This window comes from Bos indicus, chromosome 7 (assembly GCF_029378745.1).
Source record: "Bos indicus isolate NIAB-ARS_2022 breed Sahiwal x Tharparkar chromosome 7, NIAB-ARS_B.indTharparkar_mat_pri_1.0, whole genome shotgun sequence".
In the NCBI taxonomy this organism is placed as follows: domain Eukaryota; kingdom Metazoa; phylum Chordata; class Mammalia; order Artiodactyla; family Bovidae; genus Bos; species Bos indicus.
The window spans coordinates 62,398,671-62,423,321 of NC_091766.1; the positions used below are offsets into that span (position 1 = coordinate 62,398,671).

At 47.6% G+C, this 24,651-nt stretch overlaps 2 protein-coding genes across 4 annotated transcripts in view; one reads left to right on the forward strand and one right to left on the reverse strand.

The window, feature by feature from the left end:
• Nucleotides 1-24,651, forward strand: part of SLC36A1 (solute carrier family 36 member 1) — a 100,386-nt gene that overhangs the window by 70,102 nt on the left and 5,633 nt on the right. The gene's annotated exons all lie outside the window — the stretch shown is intronic.
• FAT2 (FAT atypical cadherin 2) overlaps nucleotides 5,907-24,651 on the reverse strand; it is a 98,826-nt gene continuing 80,081 nt past the window's right edge. For 2 of the 3 annotated variants that reach the window (XM_070793872.1, XM_019965274.2), the window contains exons 20-24: nucleotides 20,257-20,402; nucleotides 14,215-14,656; nucleotides 11,002-11,155; nucleotides 9,496-9,953; nucleotides 5,907-7,851 (exon numbers count right to left, since the gene is read on the reverse strand). In XM_070793872.1, coding sequence (XP_070649973.1) covers nucleotides 7,319-7,851; nucleotides 9,496-9,953; nucleotides 11,002-11,155; nucleotides 14,215-14,656; nucleotides 20,257-20,402 — 1,733 coding nt within the window. In that variant the 3' untranslated portion in view covers nucleotides 5,907-7,318. Of the gene's footprint in view, nucleotides 7,852-9,495; nucleotides 9,954-11,001; nucleotides 11,156-14,010; nucleotides 14,657-20,256; nucleotides 20,403-24,651 lie in introns of those variants that run through there. The other variant, XR_011567763.1, reaches the window with a different exon arrangement.

The window sequence follows — 24,651 nt, forward strand, 5'->3', positions numbered from 1 at the left end:
TATAAAAATGAAATTCATTTATGAGTATTATTCTGTCTTGTGATGTTTCTGCCCTTACTTTGTAGTTTTATGAGTTTTTGGTAAGATTCTTGGGATTTTCTATGCAGATGTTCATGTTGTCTGCAAATAGTAGTTGTACTTCTTTTCCAATCTGTATACCTTTTTTTTTCTTTTTTTCTTTTGTCTTACTGCACTGGCCAGAACTTTCAATGCATGCATGCTAAGTCACTTCAGTTGTGTCTGACTCTTTCTGACCCCATGGACTGTAGCCTGCCAGGCTCCTCTGTCTATGGGGATCCTCCAGGCAAGAACACTGGAGTAGGTTGGCATGCCCTCTTCCAGGAGATCTTTCCAACCCAGGGATCAAACCCACATCTCCTGTACTGACAGGAGGCTTCTTTACCACTAGTGCCACTTGAGAAGCCCCTATATTAGAAAAGAGTGGTCCCAGTGAACATTCTAACCTTTTTCCTGGTCTTACAGGGAAAGCTTTCAGTCTTTCACCTTTACATATGATACCAACTACAGGACTTTATAGAAGTTCCCCTGTATTCCTGTACTGAGAGATTTTATTGAAATCATGAATGGCTTAATTTTGTTGAATGCCTTTTCTGCATCAATTGCTATGACATTAAAATTTTTCTTTTTTGCCTGTTGATATGATGGATTAAAATGGATCATCTTTGAATAGTTAACCAACCTAGCTTACCTGGAATAAATCCCACTTGGTCATGGTATATGGTATATTATTTTAGATATATATATACGTGTGTATATATATATATATATACACACACACACACACACGTACATACATATATGTATACACACAGACATATGTATACATGTGTGTATATATATTTGGATTGCTTTTTATTCACCCTGATATTGATATTTACTCTGACAAATGTAGAATCCAGAATGGTACCTTTTTATAAATGAGCAAAACCATGTGCTATAACTATAATTTTTGGCATAAGTGTGCTTTTGCCAGTTCCCAGCTGCTATGTGCTACTTAAAGACCACATATATTTCCTCAGGACAGAGCTTCTCAGCCTTGATACCGTGTACACTTTGGGCTGGATTATTCTTTGCTGTTGAGACCATCTTGTGCCCTGTAGGATTTTTATCAACATCTCTGGTCTACTCACTGGATGCCACCTGCATCCTGCCAGTCATAACAACCCAAAGTGCCTCCAGACATGGTCAGACTTCTCTGTGTGTTGTTTGTGTGTGTGTGTTGAATGTGAGGGGTTGTTTGGAAATCACCACCCTCTCAAGAACTGCTGCTTTAACGTACTTAGCCTCTACCTACCCCTAACTGGGGAGATGTCCTTGTGTCTTGGCTGTGAAACAAAGATGTGTGATCATGGATACTACAATAGGATCTGCTTTTTAATAGCAATGATAACATATTAACATCTTCTAAGCATTTACTGTGCCAACCATGCTAAGCACTTGACCTATATTCTGTCCTCAGACCCAGAGAGGTAAGGTGCTGCTAATATCCCTGCTTTTCAAACTAAAGCATAACAGCTTAAATGATGCCCAAGATAACACATTTTCTATTATTATTATTATTTTAATTTTTTAAATTATGCAAGTATGATAATACAATTACAGGAGATTTGAAAAATCCAGAATTATTATCATTTTTGGCCACACCACACGGTATGGAGGATCTTAGTCCCCCGACCAGGGATCAGACCCATGCCCCTGCAGTGGGAGCGTGGAGTCTTAACCACTGGACCACTGGGGAAGTCCCTAAGATCTCACGTTTCTAAATGGTGGAGCCAGGACTGTCTGATTCTAGACCTCATGTCTTTGGCCCTTGGATCCACTGCCCTGCCACCTGATTCTGTCACTCCTCCCCTCGCATCCCTCGGTGGACACAGTGTGTCTCCAGACCCCCATCTGTGCACCTAACTCCTCCCACGTTCCCACCCCAGGCTGTTCTCCCCACCCTGGGCTCCACTGTCCCTCCACCCCCACCCATCAGAACTCCCCCCAGTGCTGAAATACTTTAAACCTTCAGGCCTTCCCTTTGTGCTGTTCTCTTAGCCCAGCCAGTCCTTCTCCCTGTGCTGAACCTGAAGCTCAACTTTAATACCCAGTTGTGATGGCTGCTGCTCTCTAGAACAGGGGTCCCCTGCCCCTGTTGTACGTACGGGTCTGTGGCCTGTTAGGAACTGGTGAGTGCTGGGTGAAACTGAAACCAATCCCCCCACCAATAATCTCTAATCTTCAGTCCACAAAAGGGTAGTCTGGCTCTGCCTGCCTGTCTTTACCCCCAGACACTCACTTTTTGCTGCTCTTCCCCCAAGACGTCATGTGTGTCCCTCCAAAACACTGCTCTTGTTCCTGGAAGATGCTTCTTCGTGAGGCCTTGAGAAACGCCAGTGATGGTGCGGCAGTGCAGGCTGCCCTTGCAAGGAGCAGTCTCACAATTCCCTTGCCATAGGTCCTGGTGGGTTCCAGCTGCCCTTCCTCCTGGAACATGGTTCTGAGTCCTCCCCAACCCCTTCCTGGCTGCCCTCCTCTAGCCGTGCCCAAGATTGCTGTGTCACTCTTAAGGCCCAGACTCGGAACTGGATACAGGATTACCAGGGTGGCCTAAGTTGAACCCTGGGGGACTGAGCAGACTCTACGTCCCCAAATCCAGACACTCCAGCTGTTAATACCACCTAGAATTATAGTGACATTCTTGGTCTCTGAACTTAGTTGGCTTATTGGACTAAGCCCTCTCAGTCCTAGTTGCTCCTGTTCCTTAATCTTCTGATGTCCTGTATTTATGATTAGTTTCAAAAACTCAAATATAAGGCATAGTTCTGGAGTCAGGCATCCCTGGATTGAATCCTGACCCTAGCACTCATGAACTGGGAGACTCCACTTGAAGTCACTGCCATAAGTTACAAGCCACTTAACTTCTTGTTCTTTTTAAAAATGTAAATATTGTAAATACTCTTTTGTCTTTACTTTTTCAAAAATCTTTATTTATTTATTTGGCTGCGCCAGGCTTTAGTTTCAGCACTCAGGATATTTAGTTGCAGCATGCGAACTCTTGCTTGCAGCACTCGAGAACTAGTTCCCTGGATAGAACCCACGTCCCCTGCATTGAGGGGTGTGAAGTCTTAGGCACTGGACCACCAGGGAAGTCCCAAGCCACTTAATTTGTGTTCTTCTTTTCCTCCATCTATAAAACAGAGATGACAGTATTCACATCACAAGCCTTGTTGTTGCTGTTGTTCAGTCGCTCAGTCATGTCAACTCTGCGACCCCATGGATTGCAGCACGCCAGGCCTCCCAGTCCTTCACCATCTCCCGGAGTTTGCTCAAACTCATGTTCATTGAGTTGATGATGCTATCCAACCATCTCATCCTCTGTCGTCCCCTTCTCCTCCTGCCTTCAATCTTTCCCAGCTTCAGGGTCTTTACCAGTGAGTTGGCTCTTCGCATCAGGTGGAAGTTTCAGCATCAGTCCTTCCAGTGTATATTCAGGGTTGATTTCCTTTAGGATTGACTGATCTGATCTTGCAGTCTAAGGGACTCTCAAGAATCTTCTCCAGCACCACAGTTTGAAAGCATCAATTCTTCAGCGCTCAGCCTTCTTTATGATCCCATTTCACATCTGTACATGACTACAGGAAAAATTATAGTTTTAACTGGACAGAATTTTGTCAGCAAACTGATTCTGCTTTTTAATACACTGTCTAGGTTTGTCAGTAGCTTTTCTTCCAAGGAGCAAGCGTCTTTTAATTTCATGGCTGCAGTCACCATCCACAGTGATTTTGGAGCGCAAAAAAATAAAGCTCATCACACCATGATGAGGATTAAATGAGATAAGACATGCCAAGCGTTTGCACAACACCTGTCATATAGCAAGTGCCAGTAAGAAGTGATGCTGAGGATGATTGTGGTGAACTGTGTTTTCACCTGGGTCAAGTCAGGTGGGTCTTGCCTGGGTCTCTGCCTTTCTATGCCACTGTCTCGCTGTGTCAGACTCAGGACATTTTGAGACAGAACCCCAGTGGCTTGAGGATTTCCCTGAGAAACATTTGGGGCTGCCACAGCTCTATATCTTGATCCCAAAGAGCCCTCTAGTGGCTGATCTGCAAATGTGCAGGTGCAGGAGACAAAGGGAAGGAGGGACCTGGTGGGGAGAGAAGTGGGCTGGCTAGAGAAAGGCTCTGCATTTATGAGAAGAGCAGGGAGTTTTCTAGGGAGACCCCCAGTCTGGGATCAGACCTGAATATGGTCTCACTACTGTGAAGTGCTACCTGTGGGACTTCAGATCCACGCCTTCTCCTCTGCAGGCCTCAGGGTGAGGAGCATTGGGAATGATGACGAACTGGATCTGTGTTTCCCAGAGGTGATTTAGGGGACCCTGGACAGTCATTTTGAAAACCGGAATGTTCATGTGTTTTCATGTGGCGCTAGAAAAATTAGTAACTTTTACTTGTTTTCGTCTATGGATATTATCCTTTTAGAGAGTGAGAAGTGAAATTGCTCAGTTGTGTCCCATTCTTTGAGACCCCATGAACTGTAGCCTGCCAGACTCCTCTGTCCATGGGATTTTCCAGGCAAGAATACTGGAGTGGATTGCCATTTCCTTCTCCACGGGGATCTTCCTACCCTAGGGATTGAACCCAGGTCGCCTGCATTGCAGGCAGACTTCTTATCGGCTGAACTACCAGGGAAGTCCGAAAGTGAAAATGGAAGCCCCTCAGTCATGTCCAACTCTTTGCGCCCCGTGCTCTATACAGTCCATGGAATTCTCCAGGCCAGAATACTGGAGTGGGTAGCATTTCCCTTCTCCAGGGAATCTTCCCAACCCAGGGATCGAACCCAGGTCTCCCACATTGCAGGTGGATTCTTTACCAGCTGAGCCACAAGGGAAGCCCTATCCTTTGAAGGTGAATAAAAATAGTTTTAAAAATCTAAATACACTAAAAGAAAAATATTAAGTAAACAATAGAACAGGTATCATTTTATCAGGATCAAAATCATAAAAGTAAAATAAAAAAGCAACAGAAATTTGGGCGCCACTGGACTAGATTCTTTGTGGTTTCCTGCACCGTTCTGATAAGCTAATCCTATCTGCATACTATACCTGGTATTGTTCCCTAGCATAAGGGTCACCATTTATTGTTTATGCTGCTATCAGCTCTTTGAACTTATCTCTCAGAATAGGGGTATTACTTACTCTTCATTTTACTGACCAGTGAGAGGCCCAGTCGTACCTGCCTGAGGCCACGTTATGGTGCGGCAGAGCCGGTTTGGAACTGAGCCCATTGGACCCCTGAGCCACTGTCTGCTGTGGTACCACCCATGTGCATGCCTTCTCTGCTTACCTGCACTGGGAGCTGGGCAGCAGGGACTAGACCCTCCAGTCTCAGTGATGGACCGGCAAGGCCTGCACGGACCAGGTTGCCTGGTGACATTCACATCCAGCTGGGCCTCAAGGTGAGCTGTGGAGCTGTGGCCACAGGTGACTCTGGGCATCAGGGGACTGGCCTCCCAAGACCTGTGATATAAGTCCCCTCAGCCTGGCCACTGCTCTGTGGTGCCAAGGGTGCTGGCCAGAGGTCAGCAGTCCTGAAGTCTTGTCCTGGGCCTTTCATTCATTCGCTCCTTAGCAGACTTGTCCTCTCACTGTGCCCCGCTGTGTCAGAACTAGAGGCGGTTTTCCAGTGTCCTAGGCCCCACCCCCAGAGGTTCTGATTTTGTATGTGTGGGTGGAACTCAGGGATCTGCAGGTTAGCCGGTTTTCAAGGGAATCATGGTGCTTAGTGACCTGTGGGGTCCCTTCCAACCCCCAGACTCCATGAACCTTAGCTTGGAATGGCCAGTAGACCCCTGTGACCTTCCCCTGACCCAATCCCAAACAGCCTAGGTGACAAAGAAAATAACAGTAAAAAAAGATATTTTATTGTTAAAAAACAACAACAGATGAGCAATGAAACCAGGCACCCCATCACTCACTCTCACAGTCGCCCGCACAGCCGTGAACCACACACACAGAACCCTCTCACCCACACAGCTCCCTCTAGCTGTAAGCAGCAGCCTTGTGGGTAAGAGTCACCATTTCTCTTCCTTTTTACTTTTGTCTCCCAAACAACACACATGAAAAAGCAGTGGACCAGAGTGGCAGAGGAAGGAGTGGCCAGGCCACCAGAAGCCTCTGGGCCCTCCCACTCCTGGCTACATACATTCTGCACATGTGTGCACATGTACTATACATGGACTCCCATGTGTGCAGACATGCACCCATACTGACCCTCCATGCATAGGGTTGAGTCACTGCAGGTAATCCTTGGACTGGCAGGTCTCTGAGACAGAGGGGCAGGAGAGGACCCTCCTGGTGTCTGACTCCCTGCTGCCACCCTTCCCTGCGCAGGAGTTGACTTCCTTGTGTCTAGGGAGGACATTGAGTCCCTATGGGGCAGCTCATCCAGACAGCAAGGTTGAAAAGTGCCTAAGAATTATTTCAAAAATGAAGAATCGTGCCCTTCTTGCCTTTGGCCCAAAGTGCTTGCGAAACTTGGGCTGAAGAGCCCAGAGTTTCATGAGGTCTGAATTCTTTAACAAAGATGGTTCAGGGCTGCACAGATCCTGGCAAACCCTGGCTGGTAGAAAGTCACGTGACTTAGAAAAGGACGGACAAGGTGCTTGGAGTTAGATTAGAGGAGTGGGACCACCAGGAGACTGAGGCCAAATGATGCCCCTGCGGAACCTTCGTCATCGAGGTTCATCATCTTACCTCCGATGCCTGGCAGGCAGGGTGCACAGGTGACATGTGGTAGCTGTTCACCTGCTGCTCACCTCTCAGCCCCTTGCAGAGCCCCTGTTGCCCCGCAGGGTTTGTGACCTTGGACCTTGTCTCTACAGCAGATGTGGTGCTTGCCTGTGAGGCACAGGCCCGCCATGGCCTGCAGAGCGCAGCTGTGGGCAGGTCTAAGAGTGTGCCCATCAGGGTCGGCCCACTAGTTCAGGCTCTGAATCCCTGGGGACCATCAGAGGGGCCCACTGCCTCTTGCCTATCCCAGGAGTCAGTTTTTCCTGGGTTTCCAGGGTAACGGCTCTGGGCACCCCCTTTCTGCGGGGGGCCCTGGTGCGCTGTGTCTAGAGCTCTACCCTCAGCTTCCCTCCATCCTCAGGGAGCAGCTGGGGTCTGCAAGAGCACATTTCAAGATTTGGCAGCTTGGACTGGGTATGGGGGCTTCCCTCCCTCTTTCCCAGCCATGCTCAATTCATTCCCCACCAGTTGGGGGGGAGGTGTCCGGTCCTCAGCCTCCTGCCTGCCTCCCTCTGAGGATAGCTAGAACATGACCTCCTCACAGCTCCCATAATCACTCTCCACCATGTCAGAGCCCTCATAGTTGGGGGGGGCCTGGGGCTGGCCCCGGCCCAGGGGGTGCCCACCCCCCACCTCACAGTCGGCATAAGAGGGCCCGGCCCGGCTGAGGCGCATGCTCACCCCCTTGTAGCCCCCTTCTGCCAGGCAGGGCCCTCCCCCTCCCTGCCGGAACTGCGAGTGGTAGTAGCTGATGGCCGTGTACTCGTTGAGACAGGGAGCCGGCAGGTGCTCCCGGGGACTGGGGGGCCGCGGGGGAATCAGATCTTCCAGGTTCTGGTTGCTGTAACGGGGTGGGAGAGGTGCTCGCTTGTTTTCCAGCTCCAGTGGGAAGGGGAAACCCCCGTAGAGGCCACTGGGGTCCGGCATCACGGCTGGATTCTGGTGGCAGTGAGGCGACGGTGGCACTGGGCCAGGGGTGACTTCGGAGTGGGGGTATTCCCAGCGTTCCTTCCCGGAGTACGTTGGGGGCCAGACCGTGGCTCCGCCTGGGTACACTGAAAGGGAACACATGATAGAGTGAGCTCTGAGTTTCCCTGGTGAAGGTTCCAGCTGGCCTTAGAGCTAATGTACATGACTTAGCGCGTGGCAGAGAGGAGCCAAGGAGTCAGTGGGCATGTGGCCCATCTGTGTGTGTTGTCTCTGGCAGCTTAAATTAATATCTAGAATCCAGTGGGGCCAAGTTGAAAGCCAGAGGTTTAACTCAAAGCCAGCCCATTTTGCAAATCTGTGCCACTGCTTCAAAGGTCAGTGAATAAGGGAAGAATCTGAACGGCTCCATGCAGCCAACTCCCATTGCTGGAGACAGCAGCTCCATCAAAATCCTACTGGTGAGTTTTGTCTCCTTAATTGAAGGAAACAAACATGTCTTTTGGACTAGGAGATGTGGTGGTGTCTATTACAGGGAGTGATTACATGAGACGTGGCTTGGAAGCTTGGTGATCAGGCATCCTTGGACCTGCCTCTATCCCTGGTCCTGAAGAGTTGGGAGAGCTACAAGTCACTGTGTCTATATGGGTCCCAGTTACCCTAATGGCAGATAGTTAATGCCAATAACTGTTGAACTATTAGTAAGTAAGCCTAGAAACATAAAGTACTTTACAAATTCACCTCCTGTTGAGCTGAAAATGAGAGGAGGGTGAAGATCCCTCCTCGGAGTGAGCCAGGTCTGGCTCAAGGCTGCTGTACCTCTAGACTGGGTGGCCAGCCAACTAGACAACTGCCTCTCTCTCTCCCTTTCCAGAAAAGTGTAAATATACATGTAAGTGAGTTAAAGTCACTCAGTCGTGTCCGACTCTTTGCAACCCCATCAACTATACAGTCCATGGAATTCTCCAGGCCAGAATACTAGAGTGGGTAGCCTTTCCCTTCTCTAGGCAATCTTCCCAACCCAGGGATCAAACCCAGGTCTCCTGCATTGTAGGCGGATTCTTTACCAGCTGAGCCATCAGGGAAACCCAAGTAAATATGTACAGAAGCTTCCTTTTAACCCCATGGATCCTCCCCACCCCTATCCAGGGTCTGTGGGTTTCTGCCATGGACGTCAGTCCTGTGGAGTGACTTGGAATTTAGAGGAGTGGATCACAGTTCAGTGGAACGAGGCATAGACTCTTGAGTCCAGAGGCCTGGAGTCTGGTCCAGCCCACTAGTGCACCGAATTTCTTGAAATTCAAAACTGTACTTGACAGCCTTGATGCAAGTCAAAAAGTTCCCCGACACACGGGTCTCACTTGAGAGGAACACCGAGTTTTCCCGCACAACTTAATCTGAGCCCTTTCTCCCCTCCTGATCTCGACCTGAGGGGCGATTCCCCTACTTTGTCTGGAAAGGGATCCCACCTTCCCGTCACACCTCAGGAGGAGGCAGGTCTCGCATTGAAACTAGAGAGGAAGCCTCGTGGGTCGTGCCACATTCCGAAAGACACCGATTTCCCCATCCATTCAAGGTAATTCCCGATGGCTGGACACCTCTGCGAATGTAACCCCGAGGATGAAGTCACATCCAGTGCACCCTGACCTTGACCACATCCCTTCGTGGACTGGATGGTGGCTGAAAACACTCATGTCTCAGATAATGGAGTGTTTCCATCTACTGCCCTGTCCCATCAATCCCAGAGGCTAGCAGCCTGTGGCTATACTGACCCATCTCCTCGCCGGACCATCTCCTCTTAATGATGGCCTCACTGTCAGGGTGGGAAGAGACCGCAGCTGGCGGGAGTCTGGGAGGAACACTGCAGACCATGGGCCGTTGCTTAGAGCTGGGTCCAAAAGTGCCAAGTTCATTTGGAGCCGAGGTCTTGCCTGGCTCCGTTTGGTTCAGGTTGTTGCAGGAGCTGGTGCTCAGGGGGTTGAGCTCAATGGCAGGCATGGCTTGGGTGTCAACACCCACACTCCTGGCCAGGAGATCTGGGTCCTCCATGGCCACAGGCTTGTGTGACTTGCAACGGCGGCAGTAGAAGAGAAGCACCGTGGAGATGACGACGATGACCAGCAGGGCCACTATGATGATCAGAATCTCCTGCTGTCCCCAGTCCCCCCTTGTGATCTCAGGGGTGACGAGGCAGTGTCCTTCTGAGCAGCCCCTGGCCTCCATTTCACACCTGCAGGGACAGAGAAGTAGAGGACCCAGTCACTATATAGGCCTTTCCATGTCCCCTCTTAATTTATTATTTATTTGGCTTTATTGAGTCTGAGTTGCAGGATGCAGGATCTTTCTTTGCAATTCACAGATTCTCTACTTGTAGCAGGCGGGCTCTGAAGCGCTCGGGCTTAGTAGCTGCAGCCCGCGAGTTTAGTTGCCCCGTGGCATGTGGGATCTTAGCTCCCTGACCGGGTGCTGAGAGAAAGGACTTTAAGATAAACATATGGGAGACTCTTGGACAAGCCCTTTCCTTCTCTGGGTCTCAGTTTCACCACCTGTAAAATGGGTGGGTGGACCACACCACTGGATCTCTTACATACACCCTGACAACAGGATGGAGGGTCCCTTGGGAGCGTGTTATAAATAGAATCCCAGGCCTCCTTCCTTGGAGATTCCAATTTAATTGTTCCAGGAATTTTTATTTTTCATAAGCCTCCCTCATGATTTTTAAAGGTTTCCAAGTTGGGAATTCGTAAAACCAGTGAATTGCCAGAAGCCTCTTTGTGTCTAGGATTATCGTGGGGGATTCTCCTTCCCTGGCAACCCCAGGGCAGCATTACATAAGGTACAGGTAGGTAGTGGTGGGGCATGAATCCACAGTGGAGCCTGTCCCAAGGGGAATCATTGCCCCCGGGCCACTTTCTGAAAAGTCAGGGGCCAGAGCAAGAGAATAAGAACTTGAGCATTTTCAGACTTCAGCAAAGACAGGAAATGCCTGAGGAGCTGGTATGAGGTAGATTCCTGGGCCCCAGCCTGGTGAGTCCAGTCCACTAGGTTCAGCAGAGGGCTTGGGCGATCTGTCTGTATAGCTAGCACCTCTCCTCCCAGGGTGCTCTTGATGCAGGTGGTGGGAGGAAGGAGGCCTGACCCCTGCAAAAGTCCAAGAGGCCAGGTCACTGGATTACTTGGCCCCTGGCTGCCCACTGGCCTCTTTAGGGCTCAGAGGGCAGAGGTGCTGCCAACCTCAGGGAGAGGAGCCCACAGCCGGGGGCCTCTCCTGTGCTTACCTGTCTCCTGTGTAGGGGTGAGGGCAGATACAGGGGGCTCCCTCGGGGGAGGAGATGCAAGTTCCACCTTCCAGGCAGGGAGTCGAGGTGCAGTTCTCCTTTCTTTGTTCGCAGTGCCTCCCGGCAAACTGTGGGCGGCACACGCAGATATATCCTGGGAGGAAAGGGCAGGGAGGCGAGAGGACATACTGGCCTCGTGGTCCAGCAACTGCAGGTGGACTGAGCCCCCAGGATGGAGGGGGACCTTGAGTGTTTGCAGATCCCAGGGTCCACACTTGGCTACTGAACGCTCCCCTCTGCCATGTGCTCTGTGTTGGGCAGTGGTGCTCAGCTGGGCAAGAAGACTTGATCCCTGCCCTCAAACAACTTACAGCCTACAGGGAACATTCATCTAACAGATATGAATGGGTATCGTCACTGTCATCCAGGACAATGCTATTCAGTGTAGTCACTGTTCTAAGCATCTTCATGTATTAGCTCATCTGACCCACCCGTTGGCTCTGAGATTGGTTGCTGTTATGGTCCTCAACATTAGTTACTATTATTGTCCTTGCACCTGGGGACAGGTGGAAGTTGATGGCTGGCCAGGAAGTGAGGCCTGGGAATGTATGACATTGGCTCAGAGTTACACCGCAAGCAAATGCAAACTTGGGGGGGCGGGGGGGTCGTCAAACTGAGACAGTTATATATCATATCAGTATATTAGTAATTATTATAAAAATTCGTTTTATTGAAAGGAAGTGTTAGGGGAGGAAACTAGCCTAAACTAGGGACCAGGGGAGGTTTCTTGGAGGAGGTGGTATTTTAGTTCAGACCTGAAGGATGAGTAAAAATTAGCCAGGCAAAAAGAGAGGAAGATGCTTTAAGCAAAGGAGAATGTGTGCAAAGACTCAGAGGAGAGGGCATGACATATCACCAGGGGTCAGGGCAGGGGTGAGCCTAGGGAGCAGAGGGGCTGGCAGGTGAAGGGTCCAGTGCATAGGAGCCATAGGCAGGAGTAAGAAATTGGGATTCCATCAATGGCACCCCACTCCAGTACTCTTGCCTGGAAAAATCCCATGGATGGTGGAGCCTGGTAGGCTGCAGTCCATGGGATCACAAAGGGTTGGACACGACTGAATGACTTCACTTTCACTTATCACTTTCATGCATTGGAGAAGGAAATGGCAACCCACTCCAGTGTTCTTGCCTGGAGAACCCTAGAGACGGGGGAGCCTGGTGGGCTGCCATCTATGGGGTCACACAGAGTTGGACACGACTGAAGCAACTTAGCAGCAGCAGCAGCAGCAGCAGCTGAACAGCAAGGGGAAGCCACCACTAGGGTCTGAGCAGGAAAGTGATGTGCTCAGATCTGCACTGTGTAAGGATGGCTCTGGTGTCTTGCTGGAAGATGCTAGTGGAGGGACAGAAGCAGGAGAGCAAGGAGGTGGCTGGTGCAGAGGAGAAGATGAGAGGTGATGAGGGCTGGGGTCAGACTCATGGCAGTGGGGACACAGAAGTGATGGACTCCTTGGATAGCTCAGGTAGAAATGACAGTATTATCAGTCAGGCAAACATTAGAAAACGGGAGACTGCCAAGTGTTGACAGGGATACAGGTGCTTAGGAACCCCACGCACTTGCTGGTGGAAGTACAGACTGCTGCAGCCATGCTGGTCAGCAATCTGACCCGACTTAGTCAAAGTGTTGGTATACTCTGGGTTTGTGAATTTCATGTGTGTGTATGTGTGAAAGTTCTCATGTAGGTTCGTAAGATGACATGGAAGGATGTTCAGTGCAGCCCTGTTGATGGAAGTGGGATGTCCATTGCTAGGAAAGTGGAGAGGGGAAAGGTAAGCACATGCACACCTTGGCAAATTGAGCCGAAATTAAAAGCAGTAGGAGGGAGGTTCAAGAGGGAGGAGACATACATATATATGCCTATGGCTGATTCATGTTGATGTATGGCAGAAACCAATGCAACATTGTAAAGAAATTATCCTCCAATTAAAAAAATATTAGAAAAAAGAATTACTTGTGGCAGTGTGGATGGAAGAGTGTAAAAATTCAAGCATGTGAAATATAGTTCATGCATGTTGAAAGGATACTTTTAAAAACTTTAGGGATCTCCCTGGTGGTCCAGTGGTTAAGATTCCATGCGTCCACTGAGGGGTGAGGGTTTGATCCCTGGTCAGGAAACCAAGATCCATATACTGTGCTGCTGCTGCTGCTGCTAAGTCGCTTCAGTTGTGTCCAACTCTGTGCGACCCCAAAGACAGCAGCCCACCAGGCTCCCCCGTCCCTGGGATTCTTCAGGCAAGAACACTGGAGTGGGTTGCCATTTCCTTCTCCAATGCATGAAAGTGAAAAGTGAACGTGAAGTTGCTCAGTCGTGTCCGACTCTTGGCAACCCCATGGACTGCAGCCTACCAGGCTCCTCCATCCATGGGATTTGCCAGGCAAGAGTACTGGAGTGGGGTGCCAGTATGGCCAAAAAAAAACCCCACTTTAAATGTTTACCTATGAGTTTGGGGAAGGGAAAAGGCAGTGGAGTATAAAGGGCAGTAAGAAAGAGAAACTTAGCATGGACCAATGATGACACAGATGTGTTGACTTCAGCCTTCTATATGGAGGTTCTTATTCACCCCCTTCCCCCATCCAGAAAAAAAGTAGAAAGATAGTTCTTGTTGAAGAAGAAAGAAGACTCTTGGCCTCCCCTGGTGTAAACCTGCTGCTGCTAAGTCACTTCAGTCGTGTCCGACTCTGTGCGACCCCATAGACAGCAGCCCACCAGGCTCCCCCATCCCTGGGATTCTCCAGGCAAGAACGCTGGAGTGGGTTGCCATTTCCTTCTCCAATGCATGAAAGTGAAAAGTGAAAGTGAAGTCGCTCAGTCATGCCTTCTCCAGTGTAAACCTAGCCAATCCCAACTCACCAGACAGTAAAGGAAAGGGAGGAATTATCTCCACTGAGATCTGCACCCTGAGCCTGTCTCAAACTTCAGCCCTATGACCTTGTCTGAGTTCCCTTACCTTTCCAGGTATCCCTTCCGTAGCACAGTGGTTTCTTGAGCAGTAAAACAGAGCTTTACTTCCCTTTCCCCTCTCTCCCTCATGGGGCTGTGTTGGAGAAATATGCTCAGTCAACTCTACAGTGATCCACGATTGCTAGTTCAGCATGTCAGGGTCCTCTGCAGAGTCTCCTGGGATAAGCCTCGGGGTCAGCCACAGCCTTACCTGCCCCACCAGTCTGCGAGCACTTCCCACCGTTGAGACACGGGTTCTGGCCGCACTGGTCACTGGGGAAGCAGCACTCGGTGAGGGCCCGCCTCTCCAGCAAACCGGCCGCCTTCTTGCCATGGACCAGCAGCTCCAGCACCTCTCTGTTGATCACAACAGCATCCAGGCAGCCTTCAAAGCCCTGGGAGACATTTGGGGAAGAATGCGAGTGGACGAGGCCACCCAGAAAGAGGTCCCTTTCAGGCTTCAGACCCTGGCAGTTCTCTGGGAGCTTGAGGGAGGTGCTGCTTGCACTGTCAACCAACAGGCGGACGGAAGTGTCCATCTCCTCCACCAGAACAGAGTGCCACTCATGGTCATTCACGTGCAACCGGGAGGAAAGATTTCCATAGAAGCCACCTGGGCAGTGGTATTCCAGCTGGAGCACTCCATTGACCAGCTGTAAAGAAAACCCAGATGACCATCAGCAAAACCAAGAGGTGCTTAGAGAAACCTTTGCTCAGAAGCTGCTAGTGCAAAAAATGTTCGTGTATTTTTACAGGTAGAAGGGGTAGTGATTTTTCAAGGCTGTATTTTTTCCAGACATTGTATTTGTAGAGCATAAAGGCCCTCAAAGTGCACTTCCATTTATGGCCTCATTTGGCCCTTGCTGTTCTCCAAGGAATGTCCTGGTAGGGGACATGTCTGTCCATTTCACAGATGAGGAAACTGAGGCCCAGAGACATCTTGCCAGCCCCTGTCTTTTGGATTCTTCTTCATAGGCCTCTCCAGTGTTCTACTCTCCTAAGCCTTCAGGGAAACCAAAAACCTCCCTTTCACCCCCACTTATGCAACAGTTCAGCACTTCTTGAAGTGGATCTCAAAGATGATTTCAGGGGATCCACAAGCTGACAAAGGTGCATATAGTCAAAGCTATGGTTTTTCCAGTAGTCACGTATGGATGTGAGAGCTGGACCATAAAGAATGCTGAGCACTGAAGGATTGATGCTTTCGGACTGTGGTGCTAGAGAAGACTCTTGAGAGTCCCTTGGACTGCAGGGAGATCAAACCAGTCAATCCCAAAGGAAATCAACCCTGAATATTCACTGGAAGGACAATGCTGAAGTTGAAGCTCTAATTCTTTGGCCACATGATGCGAAGAGCCAACTCACTGGAAAAGACACTGATACTGGGGAAGATTGAAGGCAGGAGGAGACGGGGATGACAGAGGATGAGATGGTTGGATGGCATTATCAACTCAATGGACATGAGTTTGAGCAAACTCTGGGAGAGAGTGAAGGACAGGGAAGGGTGGTGTGCTGCAGTTCATGGGGTCACCAAGAGCTGGACACAACTTAGCAACTGAGCAACAACAGCAACAAAGTGAAACTATTAAGTAGAGCTGGATTAAGTAGAGCTTCCTCCGGGTGAAATGTGAAGATCTTACCCAGTGTTTTCTAGAGACTGGCCATTTGTACACAATCTTGCCAATTTTTGCCCTGGTTGAATACTACACATACCTTTTTTAAAAAGAACACTTAGTATTATTACAGCAAATGGAAAACCAATATAACTTGCCACTGAGGAAAGAGAATGTCAAAAATAAGTACATCTTATGTATGGAGAGACTAACATAGAAAATTACAATACCATATGTAAAATAGATAGCCAATGGGAATTTGCTGTGTGACTCAGGGAACTCAAACAGGGGCTCTGTGACAGGCTAAATAGTGGGATGGGAAGGGAGATGGGAGGGAGGCCCTGGAGGGAGGGGACATGGGTGTACCTATGGGTGATTCTTGTTGATGTATGACAGGAAACCACAAAATTCTGTAAAGCAATTATTGTTCAATTAAAAAAATTTTTAAATAAGTACATCTTATACAAAGCATTGTTATTAAATCACTGCTTTCACTTACTAAAGACCACAACTCCATTGATCCCTCCATTTTTTCACTGTTTCTCCCTTCTTTCATGTCCTCATTCCTCACCTTATCAAGCTTAAAGTCCATAGACAAATTCTTTTCCCTTTTTCACTTGGTAGATCTCACTTGGCAAATACACAAATCAGGTAAAACTCAACTTTCCCTCTACTCTGTATAGCAATCATGGAGCTGAACGTGGCTACGGAGTAACACACAGCCTTTGCGTATTGGTCTCCCTTTAATTTCATGGCCACAAATGTGTCCTTCGTACTGCCCAACAATTGTACAATTGTACTGTCTTGGTTGGGCTCCCCTGTTGGCTCAGACAGTAAAGAATCCACCTGCAATGCAGGAGACCCAGGTTCAATCCCTGGGTTGGGAAGATCTCCTGGAGAAGAGAATGGCCACCCACTCCATATTCTTGCCTGGAGAATTCCATGGACAGAGGAGCCAGGTGAGCCACAGTCCATGGTTTTGCAAAGAGTCGGACAAGACTGAGCGGCCAACACTTCTACTGTCTTGTTTAGTCCCCTCACTCTCCCAGATGACTATTTTCACAACTTCTCTCCTTAGACCCTTAATGCCTCTCTCCCCATCCTTGCTCTCAGCAACCAGATGGGAAGTTATAGGCACGGTCACCATCACATCTGTCCATGTTGTCCAAAGCCAATCTCTCTATTCGTGCACTAGATCCCACCCTACCCTTCTTAACCTCCTATATATTGGACAAGAGACCACTGACTATCCTTTCTCCTTCCTATATCTTTGTTCATTCTCTACTGGATCATTCCAGTCATCATATAGACGTGCTGTTATTGCTCTAATCTTTAAAAAAAAAATATATATATATATATATTTATGTATTTATTTATTTGCAAGGTCTTAGTTGTGACATGCAAGGTCTTTGATCTTTGTTGCAGCATGTGGGATCTTTACTTGAGGCATAAGAACGTCTTAGCTCTGGCATGTGGGATCTAATTCCCTGACCAGTGATCAAACCTGGGTCCCCTGTTTTGGGAGCATAGAGTCTTCTCCACTGGACCACCATGGAAGTCCCTATTGCTCTAATCTTAAAAAAGAAAAAAAAGTTTTATTGAACCCACATCTCTTGCCAGATTGCACTTTCTTTATTTGCTTTTGCTTTGTAGTAAAATTCCACTCCTACCCACCATGACACCACGACACAGAAACCACTGATGTCAGAGTATGCAGCATCCTCTTTGTTGCCGAATCCAATGATTGATACCACTTCATATCTTATTTGACCTCTTAGCAGAATATGACTGAGCTGATCATTCAATGCTTCCTTCTCTTTTTGTATATAATTTTATTTATTTATTTATGTCTGTGCTGAGTCTTTGTTGCTGTACACAGTTGTTCTCTAGTTGCAGAGAGTGAGGGCTACTCTCTAGTTATAGTGCATGGGCTTCTCATTGCAGTGACTTCTCTTGTTGCATAGCACTGGGCTCTAGGGCATGCAGGCTTCAGTAATTGTGACACATGGTTTCCGTAGTTGGGCTTCTCATTGCAGTGACTTCTCTTGTTGCATAGCACTGGGCTCTAGGGCATGCGGGCTTCAGTAGTTGTGATACATGGTTTCCATAGTTGGGCTTCTCATTGCAGTGACTTCTCTTGTTGCATAGTACTGGGCTCTAGGGCATGTGGGCTTCAGTAATTGTGACACATGGGTTGAGTAGTTGAGGCTCCCAGGCTCTACATTGGCTCAATAGTTGTGGTGCTTGGGCTTCGTTGCTCTGAGGCATGTGGGATTTCCCCAGACCAGGGATTGAACCCATGTCTCCTGCATGGATTCTTTACCACTGAGCCACCAGGGAAGCCCCACTGTTTCCTTATTAATACAAACCCTTTATCTGGCTTCCCAGATACAATACTCTGTTCATTTTCCTTCACCATCGCCAATTGCATCTTTTCATTCTCCTTTATTGGATTCTCCTCTTCTCTTGCCTTCTCAGTAATGGAGTATCTCAAGGATAAATCCTTGATGTACCCTATTTTTAACCTGCAATCCTTGGTGATCTCCCCAGTTTCATGGTTGTCAATACTACATATATGTTGAAGAATCTCGGATCTTCACCTCCAGCCCAGAACTTTCTCATTAGATTTTGTTTGTCCAGCTCCACTAGTAGGTCTGATAGTTATCTCAAGCTCATGTGTCCAAAATGGAACTCCTGGTCACCTCCACTTCCCCAGTCTACTCTATCCATATCCTTGGCTAGGTCTGTTGGCAGCAACTCCATTCCTTCAGGTTGCTCCAGGTCAACGTCTTACTCCTTGTTTTCTCTCCTAGCCCTCATTCAGCTCCTCCGGGGTCCTGCTGTCTTTGCCTTCAAAATATCTCCAGCATCTGAACTCTTTTTTTTCCCAGTTCCACTGTCATTCCCCTGGTCTAAACTGCCATCATCTCTCACCAGAATTACTTCCTTTGGGCTGGGTCTTTCCACTTCCATCCTTGTGCCTCTAAAGTCTATTCTCAGCACAGTAGCCATGAGGACCCTTTTCACATATGTCAAAACATCTTAATTCTTTGCTCAAAACCTTTAACATCCCCTACATTACTCAGAATAAAACCCAATGTTCTTAAATAGCATGAGAACTTTTTATAGATATGATCTCATCTCATCTGATTATGTATCAGACCTCAACTTGTGCTACTACTGTTCCCCTGCTCACTTCACTCAAGCCATATTGACATCTGAGCTGTTTTTAAACATGCCAAGCAATCTCCTACCAATGACTGTTCCCTTTACCTAGAATGCTGTTCCCCCAGAGGTCTACATAACTAGACCCTCAATGAAACCTTCCCTAACCACCTTATTTAAAATTGTAACTTCCCACATTCCTTTTCCCCCTTAACCTTTCTTTTCTTTTAACCCCAAACACTTATCACATTTAGACAAATTCTGTAATTTTATGATTTACTAGGTTTACTGTCAGTTTCTCACCATAGGATGAAAACTCTAAGAGGGTTTTTTTTTTTTTTTTAATATTTTTCACCGATAAGACCCAAGCACCTGGAAGAGTGCCTGTTGCATAGTAATGCTTGATAAATATTTGCTAAATGAATTCAGTTCCAACTAGGGCTTCCCTGGTGGTCTAGTGGTGAAGAATCCGCCTTGCAGTGCAAGGGACACAGATCCCCGCTGTGGGAAGATCCCACACACCGCAGAGCAACACAACTACTGACCCCTGTTCTTAGAGCCCATGCTCTGCAACACAAGAAGCCACCACAATGCGAAGCCCAAGCACCACAACCAGATAATAGCTTCCACTTGCTGCGACTAGAGAAAGCATGTGCGCATCAGTGATGACCCAGTGCAGTAAAAATAAATAAATATTTAAGACATTCTAAATGGGGCTTCCCAGATGGTGCAGAGGTAAAGAACCCGCCTGCCAATGCATGAGACATAAAAGAAGTGGGTTCGATCCCTGGGTAGGGAAGATTCCCTGGAAGAGGACATGGCAACCCACTCTAGTATTTTGCCTGGAGAGTCCCGTGGACAGCAGAGCCTGCTGGGCTACAGTCTATAGGGTTGCAAAGAGTCAGACACAACTGAAGCAACTTAGCACGAACTAGCTGCCAAAGTCTCCTTTCTCTTTGGGAGATGGACATGTGTGATGGAGGTGTTAAAATCAGACAGATACTCTGAGACTTTCTACAGATATAATCAGAAGGACTGAAAGACCCTTAGAAAGGAAATTCATTTTCCTCCATATGATTCCATGTACCTTAATGCTGATTTTGTCATCTTGAGTGCCCCCCAGGTCCAATCCATCTTGGGGAACATGGGTCTGTTACTCAGCAAAAGTGATAAAAGCATCAGCCAGGTCTAGGTGGCCTCATGCATCTCTCTTTCTATCTTCAGAGGCTCTCTATCATCCCACAGAACAGCCCAACCTCTGTTGTACTAGGACATGATGCATCCCCAAGTGGGGTGGGTTTTGGCCATTGTAACTAGAAAGTCTCGTGTTCTGACCTTCGAGAGTCACACCCAGGCTCATGGTAAACCACGCAGGGTTTCTTTGCAGAAGTTTGCCTTCTTGGCCACGCCCATACTGCCCCACCTCCCCAGCCTGGCATTCCCCCAGGAAATCTCTCAGGGTGGCAGTTCCTTACCTTCAGGGAGAGACGCACTGTCTTATTGCTGAACAGGAGAATTGCCTGTGACTGGAGTGTTTTCAGGCGGAAGTGTATGTGCCCGTTCTGAAATTCCGGGAGACGGTACCGCCCGAAACTCTGACCGCTGAACCTCACGGCAGTACCTGTGAAAGCAACCAAAGGTGTCACCTCCACACCAAGTTGCCGGGAGCCAGCACGGGAGTTCCCACCCTTGACAAAGGTCATGCGGAGAGGCCTGATATGCAAAGGCAAGTCAGGACTCGAGGGGCCCCTGGATCTGCTTGAGCATCTACCCCAAAACCAGAATCTGTCTGTTTTACTACTCTATGACTTTCACCAACTCCTCTGACATTAACGAGGGGCTATCCCTGATCACCTTTCTCTGAAGGAAATCAACTTAGAGCTCTAGTTAATTAGCCTCCTGGGCATATTAGGAGTGTTTCAATCCAAACCCCTCAGATGGCTCTCTAACTTGCCTGACAGGTATACCCGGACTCCTACAGCTACGCATACGATTGTTTACAGCCTCCCAACAGCGAGAGGTACGGGAAGCTTAAGATATTCAAATAGTATAGAACCTCTCGGGGAGTTAGAAATTGTTAGAATAGAACTAGTAGAAGATTTCATTGTTGAGCTAATGCTTGCTGCCAAGTTTCCACTTCCCCTGTATTGTGTCCTTGGGAGTATATTAATTAATATAGTTGGTATATAGAAAAAATAAGTAGTGGCCTTGGTGTTAACAACTTTAGACCCTTAAGGTAATAAATTCTTTCCTTGTTGTAAGCCCACTGCACCTTTGCCCTGTAGAAATGCAACTTTATCTAACACTTTTGAAGGATGGCGCCAAACTTTAAAACAATTACTCTTAGAAAAAATATGTTTTCTGGTTAACTAACTTTTATCGGAACAAAGAGTCATAAAATGTTAATAGGCCTTCTGGCCAGAAGATGATGTAAATCACCTAAAGCATTTGTATATGATAAGTTTGCAGAAAAGAAAGCCTGGTCTCGATAAGGATCAAAGACTGCTGACTTTGCATGGTTTTACACCCCCTATTATCCTCTACGCACAACTTAAGGTATATAAGCTCCCTTTGAAAATAAAGCTACGGGCCTTGCTCACCGAAGCTTGGTCTCCCCATGTCATTCTTTCTTGTTTCCTTTTCTCTCCTTTTCTTCTCTGTTCTTCCTTCAGGATGACTGATTTGGAGCGGGGGGCTCTGTGAGACCACTTACTTGCCTGGGCTTCTAAGACCCACTCGAGAAGGTGCCTAAGGTGGGGTACCTTCAGCTATTCGAGAGGGCGCCTGTGGCCTCCGTGGTCAGAGCAAGTTCGGTGTCACGAACTTTATTGGTTTCCCACATAAACCAGTCAGGTCAAGCCTCTGTCTCTCCGCTTTGCTATCCTTTCGCCAACGCCGTCCTCCAGAGGATATCCCTGGATCCAACCGGGGCTGGACCCTGGTAAGTGGCGCCCGGAACAGGCTATCCAAAGGTAGGTCTCCCCCATTGTGCAGTTTTCGGATGGCTAGGACCCCACTCAGGGTGTCGCAGACCCCCCTGCATAAGATAGGTAGGGTGAGTAGGAGTGGGAAGTGTTGAAGTGTTGAATCTTGCAATATGAGACAAGATTTCAGTGTTGAAGTGTTGAATCTTGCAATTTAAGACAAGATAAAAATTTTCTGACATGGGTAACAGTGAATTAAAAGAATGACAACTTTTTATAGGAGTAATTTTGCAATTGTTAAGCAAAAAAAGGAATAAAAGTCAAGAAAGCTAATGTTCAATCCTTTTTCACTTTTGTACAAGAGCAGTGTCCTTGGTTTCCAGAAAAGGGCACTGTTAACTTAGATTCTGGGAAAAGGTAGGTAAACAGATAAAAACTTGTTATAGTCAACATGGTCCGGAAAAAGTGCCCTCTGATGCCTTTTCCTTATGTAATATAATTAGAGATGCTTTAGACCCTGCTCCTGATTCTGAAAGGTTCACGTTAAAGAGGAAAGTGAGGAAAAAAAGGTGCATGTATGAGAGGAAAGTGAAGAAAAGGAAGCTATACCTAGCTATCAGCAGCTAAACGAATGGCTAGCTGCTATGACTGCTGATGGGTAAATAAAAGATAGGGATGAGAAGAAAGATCAGCTCTCCCCTCAGGATGAGGAAGATTTAGAGGAAATGGCAGCTTGATACCATTCTGATGAGGATTGGTCTTTTTTAGCTAAAGACGCTCCTAAAAGTCTAAGAGAAACATCTCCAATCAGACCATCCGCTCCTAGGAGCTTGACGGAAATATCTTCAATCATACCATCTGCTCCTATGAGTCTGAGGGGAAACATCCCCAATCAGACCATCCATAAGATTTAAATATCAAACAGGCAGAGGATCCCCAGAGCAGGAGAGGAAAAACAGGGAATGCCTCAGTCCCCGCTTGCCCCCTCCTCCCTATAGGGGTGAGGGGCCTCCACTAGAACTTCCCCAGAGAAGGGTCCTCTCTAGCCCCGAGGATGAATTTGATCCCCACCTTGAGGCTTGTTTTCCAGTAGTGTTTCAGAAAAGGGGGGGGGGGGGGGGAGAGGTCCCTTTCTGGGAACCTCTTCCAATGAAATTAATTAAAAAACTCAAACGGGCTTATGCCTTATATGGGGCTACAGCCCCGTACACTTTAACATTATTAGACGCCTTGGCGGTTAGATGGCTGACACCTCATGATTGGAAAACAATTGTTAAGGCTTGTTTATCTGGAGGGCAATTTATACTTTGGAAAGCTGAATATGAGGATGTTGCCCAAAAGCAGGCTAGCACTAACCTCAAACAGGGAAGAAACAACATTGTAAAAGAAAAGTTGGTAGGAATTGATTATGCAACATTTGGGGATCAGATGGATCTAGGCAAAGAAACTTTAGAACAGGTATCATCCTGCGCCCTTGGGGCCTGGTGATTATTGCCTCAAGAAAAGGAATCAACCTCTTCCTTTTCAAACATTAAACAAAGGCCAGAAGAGCCATATGAGGACTTTGTATCACAACTTATAGAGGGAATCAACAGAGTAATTTCTAGTACTGAGGCATCTGAAATACTGATAAAACAACTAGCATTTGAAAATGCTAATTCTACCTGCCAGGCTATCCTACGTCCTATAAAAAAAATCTGGGGAAGTAGGAGATTACATCAGGCAATGTGCACATGTAGGACCTGCAATGATGCAGGGCGTTGCTATAGCTGTGGCCATAAAGGGAAATTCTTATCAACAGACAGTTCAATCCTTTTTTACAAACAAGAATAACCCGCCAAAGAGTCATTTCAGTAATCAAGGCCGGAATGCTGACTTGTCCAAAGCCTGCTTTTCTTGCGGCCAGGAGGGGCACTTTACGCGCGCCTGCCCCCAAAGAACAGCTAACTCTTATCTGCCGAATCCTGCCTCCACGGCTATGACTCCTAATCTCCCTAAGACTCCTTGTCCTCGTTGTCAGAAGGGATATCACTGGGTAAAAGACTGTAGATCAAAATTCCATAAAAATGGAACCTTGCTAGTTCCTGACCAGCAGTCGGGAAACGGGTTGAGGGGCCAGCCTCAGGCCCTGACAGCAATTGGGGCAACATCTTTGAACCCATTCATACCCTTCATCCCATCACAGAGCTCATTAGAGCAACCCCAGGCAGCGCAGGGCTGGACCTCCGTTCCACCACCTCAACAATATTAACACCAGATAGTCCTACTATAAAAATCTCTACAGGGGTTAAAGGCCCATTACCGACAGGTTTGGTAGGAATTATACTGGGCAGAAGTTCCTTAGCCATGCAAGGACTCATAATTGTTTCTGGAGTGATTGATTCAGATTACACAGGAGAAATTCAGATTATGATTCACCCCCAATTAAAACTATACAAATTCATAAAGGACAGAGAATAGCTCAACTTTTACTTTTGCCTTATCACACTGCTGTAGGGCACACTGTTACTCAGAGTGAGAGACAAGAGAGAGGATTCACATCCAGTGATATGGTCTTTTGGGTGACAGAGATTACTCAGAAATGCCCTATGAAAACTATCTTGGTTACTGGCAAGTCTATTGTGGGGCTGTTAGATACAGGAGCAGATGTTTCCTGCATTTCTGGGAAAGACTGGCCCAGTTCCTGGCCAACACACACGACTGAAAACAACTTGGTGGGAATAGGGAGAGCCACCGCAGTAGTTAAGAGTGCAAAAATGTTAGACTGGCGGTTTGAGGATACCTGTGGAACTTTTCAACCCCATGTAGTTACTTCACTCCCCTTTACTCTATGGGGGAGGGATGTGCTGTCTCAAATGGGAGTGCTACTTTTTAGTCCTGATGAAAAAGTGACCTCCCAAATGCTCGATATGGGCTATGATCCATCAAAAGGACTATGTAAACAAC